The sequence below is a fragment of the Haliotis rubra genome, unplaced genomic scaffold (genome assembly GCF_003918875.1).
Source record: "Haliotis rubra isolate DU_JTF1 unplaced genomic scaffold, ASM391887v1 Scf152, whole genome shotgun sequence".
In the NCBI taxonomy this organism is placed as follows: Eukaryota; Metazoa; Mollusca; class Gastropoda; order Lepetellida; family Haliotidae; genus Haliotis; species Haliotis rubra.
This window is the reverse complement of record NW_025765470.1, coordinates 1,391,331-1,403,638: the sequence shown is the minus strand read 5'-3', so window position 1 is coordinate 1,403,638 and position 12,308 is coordinate 1,391,331. Positions and strand designations below refer to the sequence as shown.

The window sequence follows — 12,308 nt, the reverse complement described above, 5'->3', positions numbered from 1 at the left end:
ACTTATCAGAGGGGTACACAAAATCCGCAGTCTAGACTACCAGTTGTCCGACTTCCATTTTTGTGGAAGTCGCGGTGACTTAGCGGGTTAGGCGGCTGACTTTGTGTGCTGACAATTTGGTGCCTGACTCTGAGAGTGTGGGTTCGAATCCCGGACGGGACTCAACCCCATAAAGTACTAGAATTTGTACTTTACTAAGAAAGTGTAATCCTGACCCAAATATAACATATCTTGGATATGAAAGCAGTTTTACGGTCGTAGGCGTACAATGGCGTCTTCAGTGGCATGATTGTAATGCCTTAATGTACTGTAAGTTATAACAGGTTTCTTAACAGCCACAAGAGGCTTTCATTACGTACAAGTGCCACAAGTGTCTCAGTGTATGGACATGTGTAGAGAACCCTTTTAGTTGTCACAATTAAACTAACGACAAACCCATTTACCTTTCCAGACAGAACACTAATGACAATGTGCGCCTATATCTTGTGTACAGTGGAACTTCAGCTGTAGTACAAGCTGTAGAGCCATTCAAGCATTCGACGTCGAAATGAGGATCCATATTAATATACTAGTACGTCCTCTGCTATCTCTAAGATAAAAGATGAACGTTTTCAGCAGTTGTCATTGCACCCTAACTGTTAAGAATACTTGTATATTCTAACCACTGTTGTTTTCTTTCCCAGATTAAAAGATGTAAAGTCCGCTGACTACTGTTGTTGTTGACTGAGCATAATACAAGAAATAGAACAAAACTATAAGCATATATAATTGAAAAGACACAGTGGAAGTCGCGGTGGCTGAGCGGGTTAGGCGGCTGACTTTGTGTGTTAATAATAATAATAGTAATAATGGCACTTATATTGCGCTATATCCACGCCATGAAGGTATGCTCAAAGCGCATTGCCTCAAACGATGGAAACAGAGGTAGTTGAGTTCTCCACAGTGGTATGAGTTATGTATCGTTTAGGTATAGTGCTAGAAAAGGTAGGATTTAAGACTGGATTTAAAAGTTTCAAGAGATGGAATCAACTTCAGTGATTCGGGTAGAGAGTTCCACAGAGTAGCGGCTGAGAAAAGGATCTGGAGCCGAAAGTTTTAAGTTTGGTGACAGGCACCCGAAGGAGCTGTTGTTGACTAGAGCGTAGAGTTCTTGAAGGGAGGTATGTGTTGGCGATTAGGTGCCTGACTCTGAGGGTGTGGGTTCGAATATCATAGGGGACTCAACTGAAAAAAGTGCTAGAATTTGTACTTTACTAAGAAAGTGTAATCCCAGATATAACACATGTTACGATACACACCGAAAAATGAAAAGACGCGGGTAGTGAGTTTAGTTTTACGCCGCACTCATCAGTAGAGCTCTGACGAGTAGTGTGAATAATTGTGATACTTTATCTGATGATAAATATATCGATACAGTTTTTCGTATCGTGACATGTATCGTTGCCCTTAAAATTGTTGATTTCACTAGAAATTGACACTGTTACTTGCTATCAAAATATACTTTAAAAAATACAAAAAACTAAAGATAGCATATCGTGATATGCATCGAATCGAATCGTATCGTTCCAAGATGAAATTTCGGTATCGTGACACCTCTACTCAGCATTATTCCAGCTACATGTCGGCGGTCTATCTAGACCAGACAATCCAGTGATCAACAGCATGAGCATTGATCTATGCCGTTGGCATACGATGACATGTGTCAACCAAGTCAGTGAACCTGACCACCCGATCCCGTTAGTCGCCTCTTACAACAAGCATGGGTTACTGAAGATCAATTCTTACCCTGATCTTCACGGGTTGAAAAGACGTAGCATGACTACTCTGGACCCTCCGTCCCAGTTTTCATGTTAATTTACGTTTGTCCCCACAATAGCCGTGGGTTTCACCAATATAGTAGTTCTGTCCCCCTGCATAACTTCAGGGTTCACACCAACCTCAAACTGATATATCGTTATAGAATTGTACTATTATAGGAAGCATTAACCCTCACTCACTGCCTCTCGGAACAGACTACATTCTAGCTGCATGACTTACGTCATGTGGAAGTCAGCATGCAAGAGCAGTGATATGTGTCAGAGCAAAAGAAACATATCATGGGGGTGAATTCCTTTGTTCATTGAAGGATACAACGTATACTGTCAGAAAAAGACATAAGACTTTTTACAACTACTTGTGTGCTTATTGCTCTCAGAATTAGCGTACAGAACGTGAAGAAAATCTGGCGGAAATTATGGAATTTAAAATTTCTAAATGGTCTTAAGTTATCCCCAATAAAGGACAAAATACGTTTATGGATTATAACTTCTTTATTTCATTATGATGCGACGTATCGGTCGTGATCATAATACTGATGTTAAGCAGAATGGTTGTATGACCAATATATGTACCGAAACACTGCATCATAATAGAAAATAAAGAAGTTATTATCCATAAAGCATCTTGCCATTACTCTTCACCAGCTTTTAAATACCAGTGAAACAGTGAAATTACATCCAAACATGAACTCTAGATCTAGTGGCATTGAGTCAACACCGAATACTTGTACATGTACTTGTACACTTCAATTGTCTTAAAATAGGATTAAAAATAAAATAAAATAAAACTTTTCATAATGCACAACTGCTGCTTGGTATCTGAGACATCTTATCTTTGAGAATCAATATTCAAAGCAACTTGAAAACATTTCAGATAAGGACAAACTTTATAGATGAACAACTTTTTTATTTATTCGGGTGATTCCGTTGTTCATCCATAACGTATGTCCTTAACTGATTCACCAACTTCTAAATATGCCACTCAAAGAAGTTGTAAACATTTCAAACATTCGGAATGGAAGAATGGATGCCTAACTCCGGCCACGTTTGAACATATGTAAAATGTCTTTACCTTGTTTCCATCCATTTCGAGACAGAGAAGCAGCTGTAACTGCGACATTAACAGCCATCTCTGAAGTGGTAGGTCAGGCTAGTTATTAAGGCGTTTGCTCATCAAGCCTAAGATCCGGGTTCGCTTCCCACAATGGTGCAATGTTTGAAGGTCGTGTCCCTCGCATTGAAAATATACTGGAGTATTGATACAAACGGCGTAAAACTATTCTCATTCAGTAACAATCCTCTCTACAATACATATCTATAAATTTTTAAATTGAATATATTCTGTGTCTTACCTCCAAAGATGGTGCCGGTGAAGTGCTGATCGAAGACGTGGGGTGTGATATCAGCTGGTATGTACTCTCGGTATAGGGAACAGGTGTGAGTGCTTCCATTTCGCACGTACCAGGAGCATTCCTGTCTCTCTAAACACAGAACACCGCAGGAGATTGTAGATGGTGCAGGTAGAGTTAGCAGCTCGGTGATGGCAGGAGGTCCAGACACTTCCTTGCTGGTCATGAGCGACACGAGTCCTTCAGGAACCGCGCTGGGAAGAAGCAGAGCAACGCCAAACACGAACTGCATCAGCATCATTGTCAACTGTTCTGTATATTTCACAGCAAAGACAAACCTCCTTCGTCTGGCATATGCTGAAGATCGTTATCTGTTATCTGAAACTCTTCGATTGTAATTTTTCAACATATAACTTCCACCGGAATGAACCATCGAATGTTATTGTTCTTTTGAGTGACGACGTTCTTGTGTGGCAGATTTATGAGGCGCACTTAATGTGTTTCATTAGAGTGTTTCAAAACAAGTTTGTTGGCACACTTTCAACACGTTTCTTACACAGCAGATCGTACGGATCTCTCTCGTATTAATTGGCCGTACATCCGTATTTACGTCAACAAGTAGACCTATCTCTCTTGTAGGTTAACATATCCACGCATGGCAACGCATTCTCTGTGGTTCTGTATTTCTAAATGTTGAACTGTTCGAACGTTCTCGATCCTCTAAAGGATAATACTCTTCTCTTTGCTTCAAGAGGGGTCTCGGAGTTGAATGCGCTTTCACTTTAGAATATCAAGGTGATCAAACCTGTTGAAGACCCTGAAAGCTTTCTCTTTTTCTCCTCGAGGACAATGGACATGGAATACAATGCAATACAATGCAATACAATGCTCGTCTTTCTGCCAATCTCTCAAAAGATTATCCCTGTTCGACAAGGTTCTCTGGATCAAACGCTGTCCTTCACGCATGCGCACTCGGTTGTTCCGGACATGACTAAAGTACTTTCATACAGACGCATAGCTTCTCTCGGGGTTGTTATTTGTCAATATTGTTGTCTCCTCCCCGTACAGCCTGACCTGTCCGTCCCGTGCCTTATATAGTCATACCGGTTGACCATTATCTCGTATGATCGCTTTCCTGTAATATTGACTGAACATAAGTCAAGAATGTAAATGAATCAGAGCTTAACTAAATCCGAATTCCGATTTCAGTTCGCCAAGCTTTAAAACCACAGGGTTTGGATAGATGAGGGAATATAAGTGTAGCATATATCTGAATAGGAAAGAAACGTTAAGCAAACGAATCGATAAAGTAGAAGAGTTAAGTAATATTTGCAAATGCAAATTTCTACATCATGTCACGATTAAAGAATATTCTTTCTAAGTTGTTATAAAATAGTACTCTCACAAGTGATGCCGTATAATCACATTTCAATCGATTTAATATAAGATTTTCATCACTGGTGGGTGGAGAGGATATGTCACAGGAACTTCATTACATCGAGCAAATGTACACAGTGACAAGCGGGTACCACAATAAAACAGCTGCTGCTTGAGCAAATTGACATTCAGTTGATATTCGTGTTTCAGTGGAGTCGCGTGTGACCTACGGTAAAGTGCACAATGCCATTACGACCTGCTATTCATTACATCTGTATAGCTACATCATAGTATCAGCAACCCTTAAAGCTGCAGTGCCGGTAGGGTAGCCTAGCGTTCGCTCGTCACGCTGAAGATCCGGGTTCAAATCCCCACATGGGTACAATGTGTGAAGCCCATTTCTGGTGTGCCCCGTCGTGATTTTGCTGGAATATTGCTAAAAGCGTCTTAAAACCACACTCACTCACTCACTTAAAGCTGCACTCATCTAATACCCCTCTGGTATCATACATTTTGAATACCTATGGAATACCACACAGGAGTACCTACAGCTACAGAACAACATTCAGGTTGGCAACTGAATTCGTTCTGGTATCGCTTTCGCTACAATTAAACAATGTCACCTTGTAAATATATGTCTGCAGAAAGCCATGGCTCTGATATGATATTTCTTGGAGGTAAAGAATAAAGCCTGTGGGGTGGATCGGGTATCGACACCACTTAAGGATTCATGTCTGTCAAGACCACCTCCGTGGTGTAGTAGTTAGAGCGTCCGCCCGGAGAGCGGAAGGTTGCAGGTTCGATCCCCGACCGCGTCATACCAAAATACGTTAAAATATGGTACTTGTTGGTCCCTGCCTGGCGCTCGGCATTAATGGGTACAACAAGGACTGGTCGGCTCGGAGTCAGTATAATGTGTCTGAGTGGGGTATTCATGCTTCACTGCGGCATGGTATCTCAGTGGGCTAGCACTATAAAACCAGCTTAAGTCTGGGCTAGTACAAGCAGCCGAACATACACATACGCACGCATACACGTCCTCATATGAGCGAAATATTCTCAAGCACGACGTTAAACCCAATTTCACATCACATCATGTCTGACAATAGATCTTACCACTCTTGTCCGTCACAAAAATATATATCTATTCACAGATTAAAACTTGAGGGCGTGGTTCGATTAGCTTGGAAACTTGGAGACTTGTTTACACACATTTTTTTGTTTTTCTCATGATCCTCATGTAAGAAAGTCAATGCTAATGTTAAAAACAAAGCATTCCATGGTTTTCTTAACGAGTCAAGGATGCAGAACATCGTCTCAGTGACATTATTGATTGTCTTGATGTTCTGTGCCGCTGGACAATACAGAAATGAATGTCAACACAGGCTCAGATTTCAAGGGAAGGCTCCCTACACAACTTCTGCACCGCGATGACGTGCAGCGCAATCCTGCAAAGTCATTGGATGTTTTCGCCTGGCCTGAAGAGGGACACAGAAGGCTTTTGTTTGCTGCACAGGACCAGAACTTTCCCATTCGAAACCGTCAGTGGAATTGTGAAACAAGAATAGAACGAGATTGCCCCATACCTTGCTATTGGATGTTATAACAGTATCCTCAACGACATGACAGTGTGAAACGTGAATATAACGAGATTGCCCTATACCTTGCTAGTGGATGTTATAACAGTATCCTCAACGACATGACAGTGTGAAACGTGAATGTAACGAGATTGCCCTATACCTTGCTAGTGGATGTTATAACAGTATCCTCAACGACATGACAGTGTGAAACGTGAATATAACGAGATTGCCCTATACCTTGCTAGTGGATGTTATAACAGTATCCTCAACGACATGACAGTGTGAAACGTGAATATAACGAGATTGCCCCATACCTTGCTAGTGGATGTTATAACAGTATCCTCAACGACATGACAGTGTGAAACGTGAATATAACGAGATTGCCCCATACCTTGCTAGTGGATGTTATAACAGTATCCTCAACGACATGACAGTGTAATTGTGAAACGTGAATATAACGGGATTGCCCTATACCTTGCCAGTCACCTTAGTGCGTGCGTGCGTGCGTGGGTGGGTGGGTGTGGGGTCACCTAAAATGTTCTGGGGAGGTAGGGGGTCATCATTTTTGTACATAACAATTAATATTGAAAATTGTAAATGCTGCTCCATAACAATCATCATCAGCCGCCCTTGCAATAATTTATGAACGGTCCCTTAAATATGGAAAACACGAATAGCAAACTAACTTCTAAACCATAAGCTTGCATATAACGTATATCCAAACAATGTACGGTGAAAGTATGCGAATAACACTCATTCTGAGTTAACTTGGACAATTGCTGTCGACGACATTTTGGCTGTCGGTGCTTTCAAATTTGATATTAAATGGAGGTGTTTGTCAGCAGACATTCTAAATAAAACTGTTTACAATCAGTATCAACCTTCAAAACGATTGCACCAAGTCATATTGTACGTTCAGAGGCAAACATTTGCTTCTATGACGGCATCTTTTGCCATGTCGGTAGTGCGTATTCTTTTCATTTAAGCTTGCTGCAAAATTGTATCCAACGGAAGTTTTGTTATAGTTAGTGTCATGAAAGAACCAAAATACATACGGCTTGATCTATATACTATATAATTTACGTTACCGTTTCAGGTAGTATTAATTAATATGTTTGAGTTTTATTTGAAATTCTTGTGTGAAGGGGTTGTAGATGAAATAATCCATCGAAATTATTGATTAATTCAATTATGTGCACTCATGAGTGTTGGTAAGCACGTCATTATCGTAACGTTAACTATGTCATTACCCGCGCGATATTCAGGCGTGACTGTTTCCAGAATGGATGAATCAATATGATAAAAAAGTTGTCATACCCTTTATAAAACGTTTATAACAATGTCGAGAGGATTTCTGTTCAGATACAATGGCTAAAACTGCTGCCCAAAGGTAACCTGATTGTATAGAGAGAAAGAAAGCAACAATGGGAGCAGCATATCTCAAAATGGAGATATAGTTGTGATGGTTGACGCTTTTGTGTCGTTTTCATTAAAACATAATTGTTACAGACTGATTATAAGTTTTCTTGCCGAAATAAAATTCTGTTATTAAAAGTGGATGCCATTATTGAAATATATTAACAGAAGTAATTTACGTTACAGACCAATAATATCATTTTCCTTAACAACCAACAGAAATATTTGTACTATTGTTGATTGTATGTCATCGACCAGCTTTGTAGTTTCGCGCTCGGGCAGAAAACTATCAACTGATATTGCCATTCTTGATTAGTGTTGTTGGTTAAATCTTTTACTGATATCATTACACAGCTAAATAAGCAGTTCACAATGCTAATTACTCTATCTATATATTAGGTTTGACGCAAATTAATTCGCTTCCATAGTTCGATGGACCTGTGTACAATTGTGATCACTGAACTCCTGAGCGTATCACGCAATTCAACTGGAATAAAAGATCGTAAGCATATATGGGTACTGTAAGGTAAAATACAACACGGGATTGGTGGTCACATATTTGTTGACACATATTGAGAACTCTGTTCGAGCCTGAGTGTGAATATTTTGCAGAAACTTACTTCAGATACGGTATTAACTAAACAAATGACCGCGTAGCGGATTTCATGTACTTTATGTCTTCACAGTATTAGACCCCAGTGGCCCCGGTTTACTGAGAACGAGTGATAAACTGTTATTTAATGGAACTGAATAGTGACGAAGTCCAAACGACTATCAATATATCCAAGCAGGTCGTGCTGTGGATACAGTGCACTCTGTCTAATTCGGACCAGCTTGGGACCGACTAAAAAGTCCGAATTATACAGTAGTCCGAAGTACACAGATTTTAATGGAGTTATCTCCCTATTATCAGCAGAATTAAAATTATAAACTATTTTTCGCAATGTTATTGAAAACAACGATTCTCGGACACCTGCTTCGGCAGCGGGTCCACAATAACATTGTCAAAGAGCAAAGTAACGATGTTTCGAGGAATTCATGAAATAAATTGAATAAACTAATGAATGAAATCAACAACAACATTCATAAAAGTTGTCAAACGTACATATAAAATTACTATTTCCATCTTTTTGTGCGATCATGTAATGTAAGTCAAGTCACTGACAAGTGACATCTCGGCTCTCGCCGCCTCAATCTTCACGCTCGGACACGATGTTCAATGCGAAAATATATACATGAAGCATTTTTGTCACAGGTCATAGCCTAGCACGATAAGTCGAATACGTTCCATAATTTACGTATAGGTAGCAATTTCTTACTTAATATGTTCAGAATAGCATTATTTTACCCAAAACTTTTGTCTAAATCTAAAAGTTTTCGTTTACGAGGACGGTATCCATTGCCGTAATATGATTGGCTGCCTTAGGTCATGTGTCTGATTTTGACCAATCACGACCCTTATAGCAGACTGTGGCGAAAAAGCGTCATTAGAAACCAATCTTTATCAAATAAAATCGCTTCTTACAACTGATTGATATCACACTGTGTCTGATGGCATCTTAAATGCATAGTGACATTGACACTGAGTTGACATGATCGGCTCAATTATAGTTTACAATTGGTGTTAGTCGCATCAAAGGTAAATAAGCGTTCACCGCTAGACCACGCGGTCTTGGCCAAGCGGACTTCCTGCTAAGTAAATAAGACAAAATACACAAACCAATCAACGGAATGTGTATTAGGAAAGAATAGAGAGAAGAGATAGGAAAGTTAAGTAGAGGAAGGGATACAACTCATGTGATCACACAAAACGTTTTGATTGATGAATAAAAGTTTGCACACCTTTAAAAACGTATTCATTCTGTTGAATGGTCATATCAGGACTTCCAAATAACATCAATGACAATGTGATTGGAGAGTCTCGATTTCCAATACTTTTTAAATTTAACATTAATATTTCCTTTTGGATGTTGTACAGTTTACATTCTAATAGGAAGTGATGTACATTTTCACAAGTATTGTCACAGTAACAACAAGCTGAATCTTTTATGTTGAAACGATACAGATCATAATTTAGCTGACTAGTCATATATCTCAACTCATATATTTAATTTTCTAATTCCAAACGAGTAATATGATGGAGCTACAGGTTGCTCGCACTTTAAGTACGACTTGAAACTTTGTAATGAAGGTCGATTTCTTTCGGTATCAGAAATATTATTCCACATTCTTACAGTTGATGGAAAAAAGGAATCATATGATAGTCTTTACCTTGCAGAAGGTAGAATAATATTGCTAGCATTCCTAAGGTTATAATTAGATCTTGATCCAACACTATCTGGAGTAATATCTTTTAAGTATACAGGGGCTAAATCATTTTGAATTTTGTAGAATAGACAAAGTTTTCTTCTTTTTCTTCGTTCATCCAGCCTTTCCCAGCCTGTCTCATATTATAGAATTTGACGTGAAGTATATCTAGGTAGACCCGTAACTATTCTGGCAGTTTCTAACTGAAGTTTCTCTAAGTTTTCTTTCTGTTTTACAGTACAGCCATCCAATAATTCACAAGCATATTCAAAGTGTGGTCTGATAAATATCTTATAAATAGTATTGATTGTATTTCTGTTAAGTAAGTATTTCAATTTCCGCATTGATGATATCATTTTGGAGCACGACTTGATAATTTGATTAGTATGACAAGACCATTTGCCTTTTGCTTCAAATGTTATTCCGAGATGTTTATGATTGTTTACCAAATTGATTTGCTTTCCGTCAAAAAATAATTTCAATTCTTCAGTTTCATCAATCATGGAAAACAACACTGCTTCTGCTTTAATAGGTTCGCTGGTGGTTTTAGGGTTCTTCCCTACATTTAATCTCTGGATCTCCCGTAATATGGCCTGTAAGTCTCGCCTCACTTCCGGTACTAAGCTGGTTCTCGGCTCCCTTTGCGCGTGCCACCTTGCGAGACGGGGCCGAGCTTACTTCCGGTACCAGATTTCTGGTGACTAGCGTATATTCAAGAAGCAGTTCTGGTTTCAAAATGCGCTTCCGCCAAATATGATTCTAATAGACCGGACCAAGTGTACAACCATGCATGGTTGTCACTGCTGTTGAGAGTCGCAATAGTTTGTTAATGTGAGTATGGTTAGATCGGAAATTTGTAATTCCTGCAAGGATTATTGGTTGCTTACTGTCAACTGACAACCGTGAGACTATTTGACAGGCTTGGAACGTTGTTTGTCACCGGAAGTTATAAGGTCTCTGACCTACTTACGGGCGCTATATGGCACAAAGTGTCGTACTTCACTCCTGGCGAATAACCACTTTCCACAAAGTGACTGAAGCGAAGCGGACCTACAATATTATATATATATTCTTGAATAAAAGTTTCTGAAAAATGTTTTTAAAATGCATATTCAAAATGTAAATCAGAGCTTCACGTTACAAAGTAGGGATCCCCAAGGGGACACGCTGTTCGGTCCTTGTTTTCTACACACTCACTTGGATGGCAAATTAATCAACACAAGAGTATTTGGTTGGTTTGTTTGCTGTTTAACGCCGCTCTCACCAATAGACCAGCTATATGGCAGCAGTGTGTAAATAATTGTGTCTGGACCAGACAATCCAGTGATCAACATCATTCGCATCGATCAACCCGATCCCGTTAATCGCTCTTACAACGAGCATGGGTTGCCTTTCCCGTTGATCTGTTTAAAATGAGTTAATAGAAATGCGATGACAACTTAAAGGTTTTGAAAAAGGAAAGTAAAACTTTCCTAATAAATTTACTTTTTCATATAATGTACATAATTATGGGACCAAAATATTGTATTTCTCTCCAGGACAGGAGGGACGGTGGGGTAGCCTAGAGGTTAAAGCGTTCATTCACAGAAGACCGGGGTTGTTTGTACCCATGTGGGAAGTTCATTTCTGGTGTACTAGCAGTATCTTTAAAACGGCCTAAACCATTCTCACTCGAGTAAACGTTTTAAAGCTTTCCAGAAGGGGATTTTTGGCTGAGCTTAAAGAAATAACTGAAGCGAACATAAAATATGCACACGTAATCGTATATGTAACAAGCGAATCTTCTGGTGTCCCAAGCCGTGATATTGCTGGGATATTGCTAAAGGCGGCGTAAAACCATACTCACTCACTACAACTGCAGAATCGATGGCCAACGCTAATGACGCGTTACACTGGACACACATGTGAAACATCTGATCAGTGACATATCTGGTTGTTGTGGCGTTAACAGCGTAAATACCCCTTCCTTGTTCATAAAACACCCCTGATAAATCAAAAACGAAACATTCAAAATCATCAAATTCGGCTAAACCATCATGAATCACCATCATTACTGAGGAAGTGTAGTCCCAAATGTAAGATAAGTTACATGTGACCACTGTCTAAATAACCCGTGAAGATCGAGGTTAGAATTCATCTTCAGCAATGCATTCTTGTTGTAAGAGCCGACTAACGGGATCGGATGGTCAGGCTCGCTGACTTGGCTGACACATGTCATCGTATCCCGGTTGCGTAGATCGATGCTCATGATGTTGATCACCGGATTGTCTTGTCTAGACTCTATTATTTACAGACCATCGCTATATAGCTGGAATATTGCTGGGTGCGGAGCAAAACTAAGCTCAGTCACTCACCATCGTGAGTGCTATTCTTGGCTTTTGTCCCTTGGAGCCGTGCCATTTTACACTTAGAGTGTAATAAAAAACATTTTATGGAAGGCGTAGTGGCTGCTTGGGCTAGGT

General features: G+C 39.6%; 1 protein-coding gene across 1 annotated transcript in view; it reads right to left on the bottom strand.

Annotated features, from left to right (window-relative positions):
• LOC124270477 overlaps nt 1–4,105 on the bottom strand; it is a 41,085-nt gene extending 36,980 nt beyond the window's left edge. The window contains exon 1 of the mRNA XM_046705475.1: nt 3,170–4,105. Within this exon, the coding sequence (XP_046561431.1) occupies nt 3,170–3,467 (298 nt within the window). The 5' untranslated portion in view covers nt 3,468–4,105. The remainder of the gene's footprint in view (nt 1–3,169) is intronic.
• Between the last annotated feature and the right edge of the window lie 8,203 nt (nt 4,106–12,308).